At 43.5% G+C, this 21,979-nt stretch overlaps 1 protein-coding gene across 1 annotated transcript; it reads left to right on the forward strand.

Annotated features, from left to right (window-relative positions):
- Positions 1-19: 19 nt before the first annotated feature.
- LOC119875928 (WD repeat-containing protein 87-like) lies at positions 20-20,677 on the forward strand. The gene is made up of 7 exons (XM_038525559.1): positions 20-310; positions 9,459-9,626; positions 10,040-12,894; positions 13,549-13,808; positions 14,337-15,829; positions 16,769-17,725; positions 18,443-20,677. Exons 1-7 carry the CDS (start codon positions 20-22, stop codon positions 20,507-20,509), a joined length of 8,091 nt encoding a protein of 2,696 aa, XP_038381487.1. The 3' UTR covers positions 20,510-20,677.
- Positions 20,678-21,979: the final 1,302 nt, after the last annotated feature.

Genomic DNA, 21,979 nt, shown 5'->3' on the forward strand with positions numbered 1-21,979 from the left:
CCTCCTCGCCAGCGCGCGCATGCGCATCTGGATCCCCCGCCTCCGGCCGCCGCGCGCCCTAGCTCCACCCAGGTGCCCGCACGCACGCCTGGCGGGTGGGTCTCGCGTGCTTTCTTTCCCGCCAAAATTTGGTAATGGTGTTTCCCAGCCCCAGCAAGGCGGAGGTGAGGCCTTCTCAGGGGGCTGGGCGGGCGCGGGACAAGGGAGCGATTGCTTGCGCTCGGGCAGCGTCTCTGCTCCCCACCAACCCACTCAGACATCGGTTTCCTCGGGCGTCTACACCGAAGGCAGAGGGGAGAAGGCCTCTCAGGTTTGCCTTTCTGCGTCCACCCCCGTCCACCTGTTTGCCTCAATGAGGAGGGGTGCAGAAAGAAGCCGGAGAAATATTTGAGTACTGACTGCTTGTACCACTGGTTTTATTTTATTTTAAAGATCTTATTTGTTTATTCATGAGAGTCACAGAGAGAGAGAGAGGCAGAGACACAGGCAGAGGGAGAAGCAGGCTCCATGCAGGGAGCCCAACATGGGATTCGATCCCGGGTCTTCAGGATCACGCCCTGGGCCGAAGGCGGCGCTAAACCGCTGAGCCACCCGGGCTGCCCCACTGTTGGTTTTATGATAAGTTTTGCTTTGTGGCTTCTCCAGGCGGGGTGGGGCTCAGGCGCTGCCCTCGTACAGGGTTCCGGGGACCCCTTCAGAAGCACACAGAGCCAGCTGCGCATGCGGGCCGCTGATGCAGGGCCTCTGTCATAAAGGCCTCACGCACACAGGCCCGCATGGCTGGTGACTGGCTTTATAGCCAAGGACCTGCTGGAGTGGGCCCGGCCCTACCACGTTCTGGCTGTGTGGTGGGAGAAAGCTATAATAGTTCTTTTAAGGAGCGCTGCTACACTCAGTGAATAAAAATGCAGAACGTCCAGTTAAGTTTGAATTTCACTTAAAAAAACTGATCATTTTTTAAGCATAAGTATATCCCAAATATTATTTACCTGAAATTCAAATGTAATTGGGAATCAAATTCAAATTTAATTATTTTATTTGGTAAGTCTGGTTGAAGGCTTTATGGGAGATAATGCAGCAACAGCCCCTAGAGCTGCTCCTGGCACAAACATGCAACAATGTGTGTTTATATAAAAAGGCCAAACTCCTCCCACCGGGCACTCCTCCACCCCCTCACTCCCGCACAGGAGTGTGTCTAGTCGTCTGATGTAATAGGTGAAATGCCTAGCACTCTAAGCCATTCTGTCCTACAAGGTCAGTTCTTAAGCCCTCTCCACCCCAGTGGCGCTCTAGGATATTGACCCAGCTCTAGGATAACGAAGAGCCGCGGTCCCCCTGCCTCCCACACTTGGCACATTCATGTGCGTATTTCCAGGTTCTTCGTAATGTTGGTGCTGTATCACTGGACATGAGTGTATGATGGGGGGGGGGTATTGAGGGGAGTCTGAACCATTACTGAACTATTATGATGTTGGAGCCAGTGACACTCTGTGGAAAACTGACAAGAGTCTGTTTCTTCCAGAATAAGGGGCATGTTGTCTTCTGTGGAAGGTAACACTGTGTGAGCTAGGATGGAATGGAGAGAGAATCAGGAAGTCTATGATGTTGTATGGTGTTAGTAATAGGTTTTCCCAATTTAGAGAATGTATATGGAATGGCAGTGGTCCCACTGAGCTCATTAAGACATGTGGCTGTATGTGAGATAAGACTGTTCAGTCTGAGGAGTCTAAAGGGCAAAAGGAAACATCGGAGTGGCTGCATCTAGGATTGTAAATGTAAGTCTATTTGATCCTGAAGTTTCTCTTTTTGCCTGTCCTCTACTCCCCCAATGTCAGCATGCCCCTTCACTTCTCAAACAATAATAGCGCCCTGAATTTATATTGCACTTTTTCGTTATAATGCCTTTTTAAAAAATCATTCATTCATTCATTCATCCATTCATTCATGAGAGACACAGAGAGAGGCAGAGACATAGGCAGAGGTAGAAGCAGGCTCCCGCAGGAGCTGCATGCAGAACTCGATTCCAGGACCCTGGGATCACGCCCTGAGCCAAAGGTAGACATTCAACCACTGAGCCACCCAGGCGCCTCATTAGAATGCCTTTTGAATTTTATTATTTTGCTTTATTTTTTTAAAGGCTTTAGTAGGGAAAAAGAAGAGCATTCCTTTCTGAGGCCAAGACTGATTAAAGTGAAATGTCTCTCTGCAAACCTGGTGGAATGGAGTGCTAGCCCAGGATTTAGGCAGAAGTGTCAGGCATTTTCCATTTCCAATCAGAGCTCCTACTCTTAAATTTCCAGAGGAAGTTTTAGAGTCTTTGAGATTGTGGTGTCTAACCCTCATTTCTCTTCACATTAGCTTGATGTAGCAGCCTTTTCTCTCTTTTCTGTATTTTCTCTCCTTAATCGTTTCTTCCTCCTGACATTTAAATATGTTTAATTATCTCATTAAAAAAAATCTTCTCTCCAGGGGCCAGTCTTTTGGTCTTCCCATGCACGTCCTTGAGAACTCTATACAGGATTCTGGAGGGTTTAAACTTGCGGTGGAAATTGAAGTGAGGTAGTAACTATTGTTAGATCAAGAAAAATGCTTGGAATTGTTCAGCTAGGGATAGGAGTCCCCAGGGTGGTCCTCCAGAGCACTCTGGGGCCAGCTTGGGAGCTCTTTGCCTAGGTCCTCAGCCAGGTAAGTGCAGAAATTCAGAATAAACTTTTAGGAACTTTTGTAGCTATTTGACAGAGTAATCTTGTCTATTGAACTTCATGAAAAATCTAGAGTTAAAAAAGATCTTCCCTATATACTCTTCTACCTCTCTCCCTCTCTCTCTTGCTTTCTCCTCCTCTCCCTCTCTTCCCTTCATCTCCAAACTTTTGAAAAAGTTCTTATTTTCATTTTCTCAGCTTCTTCCAGTCTGACTTCAGGAATAACCACTCTGCGGATACTGTTCTCATGGACACCAGTATCATTTGCCAAATCCACTGTCTTTCTTGACCTCTCTGTTACAGATGATCTACCTTCATGAAACTCTCCTGTAGTTTCTGAAAGATCCTCTCTCTCTCTCTTTCTCTCTCTCTCTCTCTCTCTCTCATTGTTCTTTCTCCATGTGTGCCCCCTTAATTATCTGGTTATCAAGTCTCCTCATGCTGCATACCCCCATGTGGGCTTACTGTTCCAGATACCTGGCTTCAGCTGTTCCTGTAGGTTGGTCATTTTCATATATTTGTTTCCAACCCACACCTTTTCCCTGATCTTCAGACCCACATATTTAGTTGTCATCAGATATTTCATAACCACTTCAACAAATCCAAAATCAAACTGACCTTTGCTCCTCCATACTGGCTCCTACTCTTCTTTAGTCCATTTGAATATATAAACATTTTTTAAAGATTTTATTTATTTATTCATGAGAGGCACAGATAGAGAAAGGCAGAGGCATAGGCAGAGGGAGAAGTATCTCATTATAGTTTTGATTGCATTACCCTGATGACTAATGTTGTTGAGCATCTTCTCATGTAGGTATTGGCCATTTGTATATGTTCTCTGGAGAAATGTTTTTTCAGATTATTAGCCTATTTTTAATTGACTTTTTTTGTCTTTTTATTGTTCAGTTGTAACAGTTCTTTACATATTCTAGATACTGTATCCTTACCAAACAGATGATTTGCAAATATTTTCTCCAATTTTTAGGTTGTCTTTTAATTTTTTATTACTAGGAAAATATATAGCAAAACAGAACTGGGAGGTAGTAGAGGTGGAAGAACTGGAAAAAGTTAATCACCAAACAAGCTGCCTAAACATAGCTTCCTGCTGTGGAGGAGAGTGATTTATTTGGCTGTTATCTTTCCCACATTTCCTGATTCAAAGAAATCTGCTCTTAGCAGGACTAGGTCTAGGAGCCCCATTTTCCAATCTCTTCACTTCCTGGGAATTTGGGAAAGGTTGTATAATTCTCAGGCTTTCAAGATACAAAAGACAGTATGGAGAAGGAAAGGATGGCCCTTAGGTCCAGTGTCATCCCCAGCCCCATCTCTCAGTATTTGTTGATGCCAAAGAGATGAACCCCATGGAATCTTAGCCAGCATTACACTGAACAGTGAGGCTGTGTTGATGAGGAAATGAGCAACATCATACCTGGTGTAGAAGCTGGCCAGGAGGCAGAGTACAACAGGAGAGATGCTGAGGAATTTGCAGAAAGAGATAAAGTGAAGCCTGTAGTCCATGTGTTCCCCGTGTGTCAATAGCCAAGCCTTTCCTTGGTCAGGGGTCTCAAAGGGTGTCCCTTTCACCATATGTAAGAAGACATACATAGCCTGCTGGCTTCAGAAGCCTGTCTGTCTTGAGGTCACACTCATTTCTACACCTGGGGTCTCCAGGAAGCAGCCACCTGTCTTTGTACTTTTTTGATAGTGTCCTTTGATGTACACATTTTTTAAAAAAGATATTCTTCATTTATTCATGGAGACACACACAGAGAGAGAGAGAGAGAGAGAGAGAGGCAGAGACACAGGCAGAGGGAGAAGCAGGCTCCATGCGGGGAGCCCAACATGGGACTCCATCCCAGGTCTCCAGGATCACGCCCTGGGCTGCAGGCGGTGCTAAACCACTAAGCTACCGGGGCTGCCCTCATGTACACATTTTTTGATGAAGTCCAATTTGTTTTTTCCTTTGGTTATTTGTGGTTTAAATGTCATCTCTATAAAACCACTGTTTACTACAAGGTCAGACTTATACCTATGTCTTTTTTTCTAAAAGGTTTTAGAGTTTTTAGCTCTTACCTTTAGGTACTCTGGGGCTAACTTTTATATATGGTGTGAGATAGGGACCCAAATTCATTAGTTTGCATGTAGATATTCAGTTGTCCCAGCAACAGTTCTTGAAAATATATATTATTTTCTAAGTAATCTTATTTCTTTGTTTTTCCCATCCATTTTTATTCTGTATTCTTTAACTGAATTTTTCTTTTTTCCTCACCTCTGTTTCTTCTTGTCATATTTGTGATATTTGATTTTTTTCCATTTTGCCTGTTAAGGAATTCATGAATCAAGCAGCATCCCTTCCAGCAAGTAGAGAGAAGCTTTCTTCCTTAGCATTTTTTTTCTAAGTAAGCTCTATGACCAATGTGGGGCTTGAACTCACAACCTTGAGATTAAGAACCCCATGCTCTACTGACTAAGGCAGCCAGGGGCCTCTCTTCCTTAGCATTTTTTTTTTTCTGAGAGAGAGAGAGAGAGAGAGAGAGAGAGAGAGAGAAGCACTTCCTTCTTCTTTTTCCTCTCAATCCAAGTAAGGTATATGTCAGAAAATCATTTGGAGAACTTGATGGGTATCCCCTGGAATTTCGAGGTATGTAGGTTCCTGACTCATGCTTGGAAAAATGTTTAAAGGTATATAGGCTTTCAGAAAGCTGGTCATGAGCCAGCTCTGTCCATGTTAAGTATCTGTTTCCAAGGTAATGAAGGGGTCTCAGTTCTAGCTCTCTATCACCTATGAACCCTAGTCCTATCTCCTCTCTGCTATGGCAACACTACCCTAATTCTGGTTCTAATAACTATACCTCCTCAGAACTATCACAGAGGCAATTTTGTACTTATTGCTGTGTCTTTTTTCCCCTCCCTCTTCATTTCTGGTTCCTGGAATTCAGTCTCTTGTTATCTTATCCATAATTTCTAGGAGTTTTTAAGTGGGAGAATTTCAGGCTATTTTAGTCTGGCATCTTACCAGAACTAGACATCTATTTTAACTTGCTCAGTATCTGCCTTATGTATTAGATAGTAAACTCCAGGAAGGCAGACAATTATTCTTGTTCACTGCTTTACCTTCAGCTCTCAGCACAGAGCCTAGCATATAATGAATATTGAGTAAATATTTGTTGAACATGTAAGTAACTCACAACATGAAGTCTTCAGTAGGAAAGAAGAATAGATATAATTAAGTCTAAAAATTATGTTTACAAAAATAAGCATCCCAATGAAGAGAAAGAAGGGCTGCAAAGCCAGGCTCCAGTATTCTTCCAGCTATGCTGCAATGGACTCACCTAAGGTCACCTCACAGCTTTCTTTTGTGACAGTTTTTCCTGTTTCTAGATTTCTTTTTTTTTAAATTTTTATTTATTTATGATAGTCACAGAGAGAGAGAGGCGCAGAGACACAGGCAGAGGGAGAAGCAGGCTCCATGCACCGGGAGCCCGATGTGGGATTCGATCCCGGGTCTCCAGGATCGCGCCCTGGGCCAAAGGCAGGCGCCAAACCGCTGCGCCACCCAGGGATCCCCTCTTTCTAGATTTCTAAAGATCCTACTTCACTCCTTTCTTCTTTAATTTTTATTTTTTTCTTTTAATAATATAATTTATTAGGTATAACTTACATGTAATAAAGTACGTCCATTTTAAGTGTATGTTTGGATGAGTTTTGACAAATTTATGTACCCATATAACCACTACCACAGCCAAGATATTGAACATTCCCATCACTACTTTAAAAAGCTCCCCTTTTGGGGCAACTGGGTGGCTTAGTCGGTTAAGCATCTGCCTTCAGCTCAGGTCATGATCTTGGGGTCCTGGGATCAAGCTCCGTTTGGGGCTCCCTGCTTAGTGGGGAGCCTGCCTCTTCTTCAGTTCCTCCCCCTGCTCATTCTCTCTCTCTCTCTAAAACAAATGAAAAATCTTTTTTTAAATAAAGTTCCCTTTTACCCCTTCTCAGGAATCTCCCAGTCTCTCAGCCCCAGGTAATGACTGATTTGCTCTGTTCTTATGGGTTAGGTGACTCTTTTCTAGAATTTCATAAAAATGGAGTCATATAGCATATGCTCTTTGGTGTCTGGCTTCTCCTCCTTATAATGTTTTTGAGATTCATCCATGTTGTTGCAAGGGTCAGTATTTCATTGTCACTCTGATTTTTCTGAAATAAGAGAGTTTCTCCTCTTTCTAATATTTTCTCTTTCCCTGTTGCTCTTCTCTCAATTCCCTTGATTTCCATTCTAATGTCAGATGTTGTGATAAGTCATTTTTACCTTCCACAGGGTCTGTAATCCATGATGTCTGTAAAGAGCAGGAACATTACAAAGATGTCACCTTCACCCAGTCTTATTCCTCAGTGGAAGGACTTGAAAGTCCTCATAAATCATAGCCTGGAAGATATAAAGGTAATGTGTGTAAGGGGTATGCACATAGTGGGCTTTTACTAAGTATCCCTGACAAGGCAGCCTGTGGCATGGGCAACATGTGAGCAGCTTTGGAAGAACCCTCCCATACCCCTCAACAACTCCTTCTTCTAGATTAAGATGGTAACAGTGATAATTAAAACATATTCTGCTGAATAATAATAATAAAAAAAACAGAAAAGGGACTCACATGGATTAAACAAGCAGGAGGTGCCTTTGTGTTACAGGTTGTCAAGGACCCATGTTGTTTTCCTTTTTTTTCACACTATCCTTAATATTTTAGTTTATCATCTTAAGGTTATGAGCTAGTTCCTTCACTTCCAGGCATTGGCTTTAAATTCCAAGAAGAAAGAAGGCCAGAAAGTACAGAGCTGTGCCAGCCCTGGAGTACCACAGTGCCTCTCTATATTGCCAGAATTTCTGGGTTCATGATTACCTTAAACAAGATCTGAGTTTTATTGGGATGGAAGGAGGGGGATGAGGAAGGATGGGGAATGATATAGAGTAGGCAATAGTACGTACAGGCACAAATATATTGCTTGGGTTTAAGATATTCTCAGTCTTTTAGAGTCTTCCTGAGAAAAGCATTAATACTGTTGAGTGAGTGAGCGAATTATTTGTACATAAAGTCTGGAAAGGAGAAGAATGGTGATTAACTAATGGAATAAGGGGTACGTAAATGAGTTTTCAGGTTCAATGAAGAGAAATGGGAGACTAAGAGCTCAGATACCAGGGTCCTTTCTCTCAACTCTCCTGTTGTCACTGAACCAGCAATGACAGTGGAAGCTCTCCAGCTCTCTGTATTCTGTATTCTCTCAGAATACATAAAATTGGAATATGAGAAATATAAGGAGAAGAGAGAGACTCTTAAGTTGCTGATAATGGCCTTAGTATACTCTCAAATCTTTTGTGGATGCAGAGAAACTCAGACAGTTAGATTCATGGAACATTGTTCAAGAGGCAGTATAGTACAGGCATCTGCTGAGAAGAGGGACCTAAAAGATTTTATGAGCCTCAATTAATTAGTATAAGGAGCTCATGTATTTAAATCCTAGATATATATTATGTCACTGGAAGATAGCATGTGTGTTGTACATATTCTACTGTGTATCATGTTAAAAGATATATATCTCTCTTAATATACCACACACACATATGCACACACACACACACACACACACACACACACCCCACTGGTTCAGAACACAGAATGTTAGAGCTGAAGCACAGTTAACCCCATGTTGTGAATAGCACACATTTTCCTTGGATGCACATAAGAATAGAAAGGTGCATGCCAAAGAGTCTAGCTCTAATGCCCATGTGGTGGGAATTCTATGTCTGTAAAGTATGAGTTTCCCATAGGCAGTGTATCTTGGAGTGTGATGGTGACAGGAATGGTCCTTTGGGTATAGAGAGGAACTTTGAAGAGTTGTTCAAACTGTGACAGGTAGGGATATTTGCCATGGTTGGATTACTTTGTCATATTCATATAGGATTGTATTCCTTTCTTTTGAAGTACTTTTTTTGTTTTGGACAGAGATTTTTAAATTATTTATAATTTATGTTTCCCTCATTGTACTCTTATTTTCTGAAAGCTATGACTGTGTCTCTTTTGCTCAGCATCATATCTCCAGTGTCTGTCATAGAATGTACCAGCCTTTCTTAAATGTTCCTCATCTAAACCATGGAAAACAAAATTATCTGAGGGGCTATTTTCTTAGTACCCTTAAGGATGGTACATAACTACTAGCATTCTAGATGCATAGGGAAGAAATTAATGCCTTATGTAGAATGGATACTTTAGGACATTAGGGCTTACTTCTTATGGAAACTTGGTTGAGAAAGGCTGGTACTTTCAATCAAGATGTGGTGATCAAGGTACTTTGAATCAAGACATGGGTGAGGGTGAGGGAGGGATGACTCCCCCAAATAGTGCTTTCCAGTGGTAGGGTGAATAAATGTTGGTTAGCTAAAAAACAACAAATGTCCACTAATCCTCAATAAATATTTATTTTTTTTAAAGATTTATTTATTTATTTATGAGAAACACACACACACACACACACACACACACACACACACACGCACAAACACAGAGGTAGAGACACAGGCAGAGAGAGAAGCAGGCTCCATGCAGGGAGCCCGATGTGGGACTCGATCCCGGGTCTCCAGGATCACACCCTGGGCTGCAGGCGGCGCTAAACTGCTGCACCACCGGGGCTGCCCTCAATAAATATTTATTAAATGAATGAGTGACTGGGTACTCCGGGCTTTTAGCTCAGGCTGCTCTTCTCTTTCAGGCTGATGAAAAACCAAAGAATGATGTGATTGTATTGAGTGACTGGCCTGAGACTCTCTACCAGGAGCCTCACCATCCCCAGAGTAAGCCTTTCATCTGCTTCTACTCCATCAGTGTCAACTATTTTGTGTCCTTAAACTGGATGGAGCCACATTCAAAACAAATACAGGTAAAGCTACCTCATTTTTTCCTTCCATCTTAATTCACTTTACATATATCATACCTCAACTGCCCTCATAGTCAGAATGATGAGAGTGGATTCTAAGTTAGCTTATTTTAATATTCATCTCCATATCCCAATCTGACCTAGATGCAGTGATCCTTTTTCACCTCTAGTCATCAGGTCCAGAGAATTCATATTCCCCAGAAAGCAGACTGAAGGCCAAGGAAAGAGCCTTAAGCATCGTGTTTCTATTACATACCTGAATACCAGTACCAGGAAATTCCCCAAATCAAGCTGTGCAGTCTTTCCTTGGTCTGACAGGAAGAGACAAGTATCTAAACATTCAACCCTTGGTATGCCTCACTCTTGGGAAATAATCTGCCTCCATGTCAGGGCTTTCATCTTTCTTCCTCTTCTAGGCAGTACTTTGGGTACAGAAGAAAGATACAGAAATGGGAGGAATCATAGAGAAGATGAACTTTCCTGTGATGGATCAAGTGCCACCCGTTGAAACAATGGTCCACACAGGTTCTTCCCACATGTTAATTGCTTACTGTGGTGACATGCGCCTGCGGCTCTTCGGAGATCATCATCGAGCATTCATATCTCTGGGCACAGTGCCCTGTCGTTTCTCCATCAGCTGCCTCTGCTATGACTCAGAAACTGATATACTGCTCTCTGGTACCTTGGGAGCTGTGGTTACCTGGCTTATCATACCAAACGGCAGGGGCCTCCAGATGGCACAAATAATGCCCATGCCTGATCATGAGCTTGTACAGGGCTTTTCCCTGAATGGCCCCCATGGCTCCCTCCTGGCTTTCTGTGAGAATATGGTGAGGGTCTTTACCCACCAGGGTCAGGGCCAGCTGAAAGAGGTTAAAAAGTTCACTCCCATAGCCAGTGGCTCTTCCATAACCTGCTCATTCACTTGTGTCTCTCAGGGCTCTTTCTATGCTGGAAACAAGGATGGAGAGATCCATGCTTGGGGTCTAGACCAGGGTAACTTCCTCCACAGCTTCCAAGCCCATTCCTCTTCAGTGATATGTGTTCATAGCCGGCCAGAGACCTATACTTTACTAACAGCAGGCCAAGAAGGTGTAGTAAAGGAATGGAATCTTGCCTTTGGGAACTTGCTGCGGCAGCTGAATATTGATGAAGATCTGCAGCGACTGCAGTTTATTGATAACACCACTTTTTTCTGCCAGACCACCCACACTTTCTCATTGCACCACCTGCCCTACTTTTATAGCCTCTTCAATGTCTGTGGTTCTGCTCCTGAGAAGGTGCAGCGGGTTTGCTGTGGCCATAATTGGACTCGGATCCTGTGTGCCACTAAGGATGGTTTGTTGCGCTTCTTGTCTCCAGTAACAGGAGATCTCCTCGTTATCACCTGGCCTCTACTTATCATGGATAAGGCCATGGCTTGGGCCTATGACTCAGACAAAGAAGAGCTCTTTGTGGCAACAGGCAGTTCAGAGGTGCTGGTGTTTGATGCAACGCACTCTCCTTGCACAGCCAAGTACCTGGTATGCACTTCGGTAAACTCTAGGGATAGAGTAAGATGCCTGGCCTATGGGCAGTCCCATTTGGGTATGGGCCTAGGAGGACTGATGTTCTGTGGGCATGACAGTGGCATTGTGAGAATCCTCTCCCACTATAGCTATGCCCGAATAGAAAAGACTGTTCACTCTGGGGCAGTTTTGGCACTGTCTACCCTGGAGGGTCCCCAGGAAATCTCCTTACTCTGTTCCTACGGCATGGATCATACTTTATACCTGACAGAGGCTGTGCTTCAGAAGAACAAGGTAATTCTGCAGCCCATAAACAAAATTCTATGTGCTTGTGCCCTAACACATGTGATACTCTTGCCAGGTTCAGTGGGTGCTATCACTGAGAACCACTGCTGGCGTCTCTGGCACTACCAAGATTTTCTGAAATCTTCAGAGTCAAAACAAAGTTCTGTGTTTAAAGAAACAAAATGCCTGCACCAATGTGCAATAACTTCATTTGATGTCTGCTATTCCCTGAAACTTTTTGTCACAGGGGGCATTGATGGCTCAGTCCGGATCTGGGATTTCCATGGTAGGCTTATAACTGAGTTGGATTCAGCATTGGATTTTGGCCCACTCTGCTTTGCCAATAATCGGGGTGACCTGCTTTTGACTTTCAACCAGAGTCTTTACCTGGTATCCTGCTTAAATTTGCTCCCTCCTACTCAGCTGATTCACCTAGCTAACCTAAGCAGTGCAGATGATATACAAGAAGTCCCTAAACCCTTTCTGCCTAGTTTCTTCCTTTCTTTTGAAAGAATATTTGTACCCAAATTTGTTTACCTTGGACAAGGGCTCCAGGAATTACAGGGTCTAGAAGCCCTTCTTAACAAACGGGTCATTGCCTTTGACAACACTGTGCCCCATGTTGTAGAGGAAGAGAGACATATGTCCACTGTGATTCAAGTGGAACCCAAATTATACTTTTCAGGGGATAAGAATATTGCTTTTGACCCCAAGCATAATAGTACTCCACACATGGTTCCTGCTCAGTTACAACTTGCTGACTGGGATGGATTGAACTCTTACCATATGTTACATTGCTTCTTTGGTAAAGGGCAGCAATGGCCCTTCGCTCCTGATGGCTACATCCCCAACTCAGTTATCCGTGCCCGCCTTTGGCCTGATGGTACCCCAATCTTCTTACGCTATGATCTGTACCAAGATAAGGACTGGGACATGACCAAACTTGTCAGATCCCTGACACTGTCACCTGTGACTCTACTAGAAGAGAACGTCTCAATGAAAAAAGAGGATAAATCCAAGAAATGGAAAAAAACTTTCTATGATATTCTAGTAAGTATGATAAACCAAAATTGGACAGGAAGAAAATTTGATGAAGAGCTTATAAATCATTTAATTGAGGCCATCCTCAACCTCACAATTTACTGTTCTGTAGATCAATATAAGACATATATTACTGTACTGGCACAAATTTTTGCCACTTATCAAGTATCTTCAAGATTGTGCTATGAGGCTGCCTGTCGCCTAATGGAAGATACAGTCCATCCCAATCCATGCATCCGTGAGCTAGCCTGGGAGGGATTGGAGAGGCTAGGCATCCTGAGCCATCTCTTTGCTGTTCCACTGGCTATAGGATTGATGGACAGTGATGAGAATGTGCGGGCTAAGGCCTTACACCTTATGATAAGAGTCACAGGCATCCAAACCAAGACTATGCTGGTAGGCCTGCTGAGCAAAGAAGAAACCTTCCGAGAAATGCAGTAAGTTGGCTGGTGGCTTTCCCTCTTCTGTTTCTTCTAGCTCCTAACCTCCAAAATATGATTGCTTATTCTCTTTTCACACAACTTGTTCTCTTCTTTTTCTCCCACTATGTTCTTTGTTTCCATTTGCATTTTTTCCCTGATGCCTACCCTTCCTCTGACCATTAGTTAGTCTGCCCTTCTCTCACTTCTTCACTTCCTTAAGATTCCTCATGACTCAAGTCCACAAATCTTCCAATCAAAAAAGCATCTTGTATCTGACAATTCTATTCCTTGCTATGTTTGATTTTTTAAAAAATATTTTATTTATTCATGAGAAACACACAGAGAGAGGCAGAGACATAGGCAGAGAGAGAAGCAGGCTCCTCACAGGGAGCCCGATGCAGGACTCGATCCCGGGACTGGGATCATGCTCTGAGCCAAAGGCAGATGCTCAACTGCTGAGCCCCCCAGGTGTCCCTGATTTTTTTCTTCTTTACCCGCCCTTTACTTGAGATGACTCTGGATTAAATGGCTACTTTATCCCTGCCTGTTCAATTGTAATTTCTCCTTTTCTTCCTCCTTCTCTCCCTTCCTTCCCTCCTCCACATCCTCTTTCAAATCATGTTTTATCACTGGCTGGGTATCATTCTTCTTTCCTCTTGACTTTTGTAGGCAAGAATTTATTGGAGAAGCCTCTCTGGACCAGCTACTGGGGATCCAAGCTAAAGATATCCAGTGCCTGCTTACTCAGGTAAAGCAGCGGCTAAATGAAAACTTGACCTTGTCATATAGAGACCAACAACCTACTTTTCATTCAGACATATCAATGGCTGGCGAACCTGAGATGCTTGTCAAACGAATAGTCGTACCTGAAAAGATCACCAAACCAAAGGAAAGAATGACACATGTTCAAGCAAAGAGAAGACAGCTTAGTATGTATGGGTTAATATATGGGGTATATTTGGGTACCAAAAGTCAGAGTCAATAAGGCCAAAGTATTTAAAATGATATTGGGAAATATTATTACCTAAAGAGATTCTTTTCCACAGAAAATAGTCTTTGTGGGAAAGAAACACATATGCCACAACAAATACCAAGGTCTTATTTATTTAGGATATGGAAGCTGGGATAAAATGGCAAGCATTTCTGTACCATAAAGCCTCAGTCCCCTTTGCCTTTTTGTTTTTTTAAGATTTATTTATTTACGAGAGACAGAGAGAGAGAGAAAGACAGAGACACAGGTAGAGGGAGAAGCAGGCTCCATGCAGGGAGCCTGACGTGGGACTCAATCCCACATCTCCAGGATCACGCCCTGGGCTGAAGGCGGCGTTAAACCGCTGAGCCAACCGTGCTGCCCTGCCATTGTGCCTCTAATGGCAGTTCATTGGACTAGATGTTATAAAGGATATTACTCAGAGCCTCTTTTTTTTCTTAACTATTTTCTCCCAATATCTCTGCAGTTAAAAAGGAACTGAGAGTTTCCAGAAAGCCAATACAGACAAAGTTTGTAAAATTTAGCTCTGTGTTGGTACCTTCAGAGGATAAAGATGAACAAAGAGAGGCAAGACGATCAGAGCAGATTGACACCCAGCATGTTGCCTTAGAGCCTGAATTACCATTAAGTACTTTCAGCCCAGCCAAATATCAAGAGGATGCTGAATCAAAGGAGGTCATGGTGGAAGCCACAGAAGAAGGAATAGGCCACATGGCAATCACAGAGATTATGACGGCCATAGATCAATGTGGCATGAAAGATTATGAAGAGGTGTTCCCTAAGGTGGAAAGACATGAAGTAGAAGGAGGAGGCCACATGGAGGTCACAGAGTTTATGAAGGCCATGGGTCAACATGGCAATAAAGATTATGGGGAAGTGTTCCCTAAGATGGAAAAATATGAATTTATGAATAGGCTTTGGAAAAGGGCAGTAAAAAGAGGCTATGAAAAAGTAGCTGCAAAGTTAAAACAGGAAAAAGACTTGAAGGATATTTCAGAGACAATTGTAGAAGAGACCAAGGAAAAAGGCATGCAGATTACTGAGGAAGAAATAGATACAAGGAAGAAACATGGAAAGAGTGGCCGAGGTTTGGCTGGTATGCCTGGACGCATTGGTAGATTAGATACCAGGTCTTGGCGGGATGACATTTGCTATCTTGTTACCTCAAGGATAGCAAGTTCCTGTCCAGGAATGTTAAGGGATCTGGGTCAAGAATTGGTGGACTTGGCTCAGGTGATGCTTGCTCCCCAAGATCCCAGCTGGGATCTCTTTCAAGAGATCTGCCCCCTTTTAAAGGATTCATCAGAATTGCATGAAAAGGTGGTAGAAGAACCATTCATTATAACTGAAAAGGTGGATACAGAGGTTGTTGAGGAAGAGAGGACAGAATTGGGAGGACAGAGAGGTAAAAAAGCATTAAAGGACAAGGCATTTTCTCAAGTCAAGAAAAAGAAAGATGCTTTCTTAGACAAACTAGTCTTAGAGAAAAGGAAATTTAAAAAAGAAGCAAGGAAACTGGGCAGGCAAGAAAGGAAAATAGCTGAGGAAGAAAGGAAACTGAGTAAAACAGAGAAGAAATTAATGCAAAGAAAGGAGAAACTGACTCAGGATAGGAAGAAACTGACCCACCAGAAAGAAAAAATACCTTGGGATGAAAAAATAGTGGCTTCTCCACAAGAGAAATTAACAAGCAAGGAAGAGCAGAAGTTAGTCTTAGGAGGAAAGAAAGAGACTGGAAAAGGGGGAAAACTACTAAGGGAAAGAAAAAGAGTTACCCAAAAGAAGGGGAGGGCAGCCCTGAAAAGAGGAAAGTGGGACTGGGAGAAGATTATGATGGCCCATGAAGAAGGCATGTGGTGCCAAGAAGAGGGGTTGCCTACCTGGGGAGAGAGGAAATTGTCCCAGGAGGAGGAGGAGCTGGGGGATGAAGAGGAGGAGCTGGGGGATGAAGAGGAGGAGCTAGGTGAGGAAGAGGAGGGACTGGGAGAGGAAGAGGAATGGCTGGGAGAGGAAGAGGAGGAACTGGGAGAGGAAGAGGAGCAGCTGGGAGAGGAAGAGGAGGAACTGGGAGAGGAAGAGGAGAAGCTTGGTGAGGAAGAGGAGGAACCTTGTGAGGAAGAGGAGGAGCTGAGTGAGGAAGAGGAGGAACTGGGGGAGGAAGAGGAGGAGCCAGGTGTGAAAGAGGAGGAACTGACCTGGGATGAAGAGGAACTAATATTGCACTTAAAGAAACAAGTTAAGAGCAGGGAGGAAAAGTCCCATAAAAAGAAGAAAGATGTCCAAGATATGGAGAAACATGTTGAGGAAGAGGCCCAGAAAAGGGGAAAATTAGCCCAGGGAGAGGAACATTTGTCTAGCAAAGAGGAGGGACTATCTGGGGAAGAGGGAAAACAGGCATCAGAAAGGGGCAGCTTGACAGAGCAAGAAATTAAATTGACCCCAGAAAAGAAGAAATGGTTAGAAAAGGAGAAAAAAGAGGCCCATAAAAAGAAACAAATCCAAGAAAAGAAAAAACAAGCTGGGAAACAGGAGAAAGATCAAAAAGAAAGGCAGACTAAGAAAGAGGAGAAAGAAGCCAAGGACAGATGGTTAGCCCAGAAAAGAAAGAAACTGGGCCTAGAAGAAGAGGAAAAGCTTGTGGAAAAGGAGAGAAGGTCCCAGAAAGAGGAGGAAAAAAACAAGAAAAAGAGGCAATGGGCCCGGGAAAAAAAGAGAGCAGACTTAGGAGAGGAGGAACAGGCTGGGGAAAAGGAGAAATGGTCACAGGAGGAAAAGAAACAGACCTGGGAAGAAAAGAGATGGGATCAGAAAGAGAAGAAATTGGCTCAAAAAGTGGGGAAACAGGCTAAGGGAAAAAAACAACGGGCCAGAAGAAAAATGAAACTGATCCCACAAAAGGAGAAAAAGATAGCAGAAATTGAAAAAGTGTCCCCCCAAAAAGAGAAACAAGCCAAGAAAGAGGATAAATGGGTTGGGAAAGATAAGAAAGCCACTGATGAAAAAGAAAAGCCACCCACAAAAAAGCAACTAGCCCCACAAGAGCAGAAACAATCCCAGGAAGAGAGGATATGGAGTCAGAAAGAGAAAGAGAGTGATCAAAGAAAACAATGGGCCTGGGAAAAAGAGGAGCTGTATGTAGAAGAGGAGGAACACGCTGGTGAAATGCAGAAGTCCCAGGAAAAAGAGGAAAGAGCATTGGAGAAAAGACTGACCAAGAAAGATAGTAAACTGGCAAAGGGGGAGAGTCATATTGGTAAGAAAAAAAAGGCAATAGCCAGAAAGGGAATTGGCATAACAAAGAGAAAGAAAAAAAGTGAAGAAGAGAAAGAAGTTATGAAGGAAGAGGAATTGTCCCAGGAAGAGAGGGAACTGGTCTGTGACACTAGGACCAAGGAGATGGGTGTTGCCAAGGAAAAAAGAAAACGAACCAAAGAAGAGAGAATACAGGCAATGAGGAAACTGGACATGGAGAAAGGGATTCCTTCTGAAGACAAAGAGGCTAGTTCCAGGTTAAAAGATATAAGGAAGAGAGAGAGTTACCTGTTGAGGAGCCTAGCTAAAATAGTTAGAGAAATGAACATAGTGCCACTGGAAAAGGCAGAAATATCTGAGGAAGAGAGATCATCCATGATGGGGAAGTGGATGGAAACAATGGAAATGGAAGGCCAGAGGTGGGAATTTTTTAAGGAACAGGGAGAAATAATGAAACAAGAGAAGGAGCTGGATCAGGAAGAGAGAAAAGTAGATGATAGACTGGCCACCAAAGAGAAAACACTGACTGATGGAGACAGCTTGCAGGAGAACCAAAGGTTATTAGAAAAGGTCCTGGGAAAGATACTATTAGATAAAGTTCAGGTAGAGAGTATATTAAAGGAAGTCCAGGAACAAAATCTGTTAGGAAAAAAGCAGCTAAAGAAACTTCTGAGGAGAATTGAGAAGAATAAACCAGAAAAAACTCAACTAAAGTGCTTATTAGAGAATATCAGAGATACCCTGTTTGAAGGCTTATCTGAGAGTTTGACTGAAAAAGAAATAATGGAAGGTCCAGAGAAGAAGGGGAAAGAGGAAGAGAGTGTCCCTGAGGAAGGAAAAGAGGAAGAGATTCTGCCCAGGGAAGAGAAAGGGAAGTATCTGATTAGGAAGAAGAAAAAGAAGGCAAGCCTGAGTGAAGAGGAATTGGAGGAGAACTTGGCTAAGAAGCATAAAAAAGAGAGTTCAACCCAAAGAAAGAAAAAGGAAAAGAAGTCAACTGAAGAGAAAGAGAGGCTGAGTAAGAAGAAAAAGGAGAGCCCACAAGAGGAGGAGGAGAGCCTGAGTGAGGAGAAGGAGAGCCTGAATGAGGAGGAGGAGGAGGAGGAGGAGGAGAGCCTGAGTGAGGAGGAGGAGGAGGAGGAGGAGGAGGAGGAGGAGGAGGAGAGCCTGAGTGAGGAGGAAGAGGAGGAGGAGGAGAGTCTGAGTGAGGAGGAGGAGGAGAGCCTGAGTGAGGAGGTGGAGGAGGTGGAGGAGGAGGAGGAGAGCCTGAGTGAGGAGGAGGAGCACCTGAGTGAGGAGGAGGAGGAGGAGAGCCTGAGTGATGAGGAAGAGGAAGAGGCAGAAATGGAGAAGATAGAGAAAAGAGAGAAGGAGGAGGAGGAAAGGCAGAAGGATGCAGAGAGCAGACTTATGAAGGTGATACGCTCAGAAGAGAGAGTACTGAAAACAAAGCTCTCCAAGGAAGAAGTGAGCTTATCAAAGCTAGCAATAGAAGATAAAGCTCTTGCTGAGAAAAGGGAGGGTATAACTAGAAGGGAAATGCCTTTTACGAAAGAAAGATTGCTTGATGGAAAGAGATATCCCACACTAAGGGATAAGGTCATGTGGCCAACAGTTCTGAAGAGCCCCTTCAAAATACCACTCCCAGGAGCCCCAGAAAAAGAGAGAATGCCCCTGAAAGTGTTAGGGGTTCATTTGGATTTGAAAGGACAGGAAAGTCCACTTCTTGGAGCACACCCTATGACAAGTTCTTGGGGAAGACAAGAGGATGTGCTCTTGGAGAAAGCCAAGAGTATGGGAACAGGCTTAGAGACACAGATCCCAGAAGGCCTCCACAGGTTAGAGTCCCACTTATCTGATATCATGAAACCACAGAGACGTGAACATAGGTCCAAAGGTAAGAAGTGGAAGCGGTTCTTTAAGTACCAGGATTCCCCAGTGGGGAAAACTGAAGGTCAGGTCCCAGGGCCAGCCCCAGCCCTAGCCCCATCCCTTACTTCTATACCAGCCAAAAGGCCATGCCACTCAGAAGCAAGCTTCTCAGATGAGGACTGGATTACCAATGCCTTAATAAGACTGGAAGCAGGAGAGCAGCTTTCCAGGGACAGTTTCCATAGACTGCACCAGCATCTCAGAGACTTCACTTCAAAGGGATATTTGAAATGGATGCATCGGTGCAGTCTTAAAGCCATTGCTAAACACCTCAGGCAGAACCTAGAAGTAAGTCACACAGACATATCACAGCCCTCTAAGGATGTTTGGAGTCCAGTGCACTTAAAAGTGATCCCTCCAATTAGAAGAAAACAAAAAGAGAGCTGGCTAGAGCCATTATCTATTGTTGAGCCAGTGTTACCATCAGCTACCAGGAGGTCTCAAACCCCAGAAGCTCTCAATTGGCATCTCTTAGCTGAGTCCCAAAGGAAGAAGCAGGCACAACAGTTATCCTCTGCTATGAAGGAGATACCGCACCTTTATCCAATCAGAAAACACATTCCCACAACTGTCTATCCTTCTGTGGGTAAGAAATCCCTGGACTTGATATTCCAGAAGGACTTGCAGGCCTTGAGGTATAAGGGAGGGCTCCCCAAATTTCACATGGCAAAGAGGGAAGCACTGCCCATCCCTTCACCAGTGTTACCATCAACCACTAAGAGGATTCGAGTCCCAAAGGCCAATTTACACTGGCATCTCTTAGGAGAACCTTACAGGAGTGCGCGGGTACAGCAGTTATCCAAGGCTCTAAGAGAGATGGAAATGAAACACTTTTATCCTGCTGCAAGAGAGATTTTCACAGGTGCCCATGCCTCTGTGGACAAACAAACTCTAGCACTGATGTTTCAGAAGGATCTCGGGGCTTTTAAGGGAAAAGACAGGCCCCTCATGTTGCCTAAGTTGAAGAAGGCACAGACCACCTCTAAAAAAAAGGAAGAGGTGCCTCAGTGGGAGACATTTGTGGCACTGTATTATGTTTTGCAGATGTTGCAGCAACGATATGCAAAAGACAGCACTGCTTGGATGGAACAGTTTTACCGACTCATGGATCTGTACCAATTTAAGTCCCCTCAAATCCAGAGGCTTCTCTTAGAGTTGCTGCACAGAGAAGAACTCCAACCCCGAGAGATTATGTACCAAAAGGCCCTGAAAACTCAGGAGCTAGTCCCTGGTGAACGGTTGTTCTGTGGCCTGTTTTGTGGTCATTCCCATGTCCCTGCAGGTCCTCTCAAGTTCCAGAACGTTGTACCACTGCCTGGGAAAAGCAGAGTGCATACTATCCAACCTGTGGGCATTGCCCAGTATGGGTTCCTAGAACTTGCCTGGAAAAACCTACCACAAGTCAATTCTTACCTTATTGAGAGGCTGCCCAACATCCCTACTCCTACTCTATGATTTGGCCTAATATTAGGACTTTGGGGTCTTAGTGGGAAATAACCCTGGCCATAGATTTTAAGCCTCCTTCCCTGTTCCCCACTTCAAGGTGGGGCTAGACAAGGACTTGTACTTATTTAGCTCCAGAAACCTGCTTGCCTTGTACTGAATAAAATGGCATTTCTCGTTTGTAACAAACATTTTGGCTTATTTCTCTTCCTCCCCAAGCCTAGAATCCCCATAGAAAGTAGGTATAGAAAACAAGTAACTTTTATCCTAACTGGACCAATTGTTTTTTCAGTCAGTTGGGTACATCCTTTGGAGGGTAGGTACCAGTTGATCAACTTTTGATAGAAAAGTCTGTCCTTGAGCTCTTTCCTTTGGTTAATATTTCCTTCTTCAAAGGTCCCTAGGGGGGAGAGTGTCTGGCACAGTTGGGCTTTTATTTATTTAGCATTAATCTGAGAGGAAGCAGAGAAGACCCATAATTTTGCCCCTTCATAAACTTTGATCTGAAGTTCCTGAATGTCTCTAAATCTCAGTGTTCTCATCTACATAATGGGGAAATAGAGTGAAAAAATGATTAAGAATGCCAACTTTGGAAAAAAAAAAAGAAAGCCAACTTTGCATTTGGAAGAACTCTCATTCTAGTTCTTTTTCTGCCATTTATTAGCTCTTTAATCTTAGCTTTTAGTTTCTTCAAAGTAAAATGGTGATAATAATGCCTACCTCGGTGAAACTCTTAACACAATTACTGGAATATAGTTCTCTTTTTCTAATAGGTAGCTATTTTAATGGCAGATGTAACTATTTGTTTTATTTATTTATTTATTTATTTATTTATTTTAGATGTAGCTATTTGAAGTGTGGAGATGAAAATATGAGGTCTAAGACTCAAAGAATATTTGAATCCCTGCCTTTCAATTTGACATGTAGTCTTGAGCCAGTGATTTCACCTCTCTTAGCCTCAGGTATTGGGTTGTTTTTGTTTTTTTTAAGTTTTTCAATTGTTTACTTTATTCTAATTCTCAGCTTTATCATGTGCAAATGAGGCTCACTGGGAGGCTAGAATGAGATTCTGGGTATGCCCATATTAGTGTACTGGGAACGCAGGAAAGGAACTGAAGGATAGAGGAGGGGCCTGGCACCTCAAGGGAGTTTGAGGGTACCTAGAGAGGGGCTATAGAGCTCAAGGAGAGAGTCTGCAAGAGCAAGAGAGGAGCTAGAGCTTGAAGGTGTTTGGAAGCCCAAGAGAAGATCTTGGGCATCAGAAATCAGACTCCTGAGGGAGGTGACAAATTCTGAGGAAGAAAGTTTGGGAGCCCAGGAGATCAGAAGCTTGAGTACTGGGAAGAAACCCTGGAGCAGGAGACAGATCTCAGGGGAGAGGTATGAGCCCCAAAGGGAATAGATGAAGTTGACAATGTACAGAAGCTAATAAGTTCTGGGAACAAATCCCATGCCCAGCAAAGCATAAGAAAGAAGAGTAGA

Source organism: Canis lupus, chromosome 1 (assembly GCF_011100685.1).
Source record: "Canis lupus familiaris isolate Mischka breed German Shepherd chromosome 1, alternate assembly UU_Cfam_GSD_1.0, whole genome shotgun sequence".
In the NCBI taxonomy this organism is placed as follows: Eukaryota; Metazoa; Chordata; class Mammalia; order Carnivora; family Canidae; genus Canis; species Canis lupus.

Excerpts from the sequence above, each read along its gene's own strand:
- LOC119875928 (XM_038525559.1), top strand. The coding sequence starts at position 20 with ATGCGCATCTGGATCCCCCGCCTCCGGCCGCCGCGCGCCCTAGCTCCA. Across the intron at positions 9,627-10,039 it reads CACATTCAAAACAAATACAG|GCAGTACTTTGGGTACAGAA; the intron begins GTAAAGCTACCT and ends TTCCTCTTCTAG. Across the intron at positions 12,895-13,548 it reads GAAACCTTCCGAGAAATGCA|GCAAGAATTTATTGGAGAAG; the intron begins GTAAGTTGGCTG and ends TGACTTTTGTAG.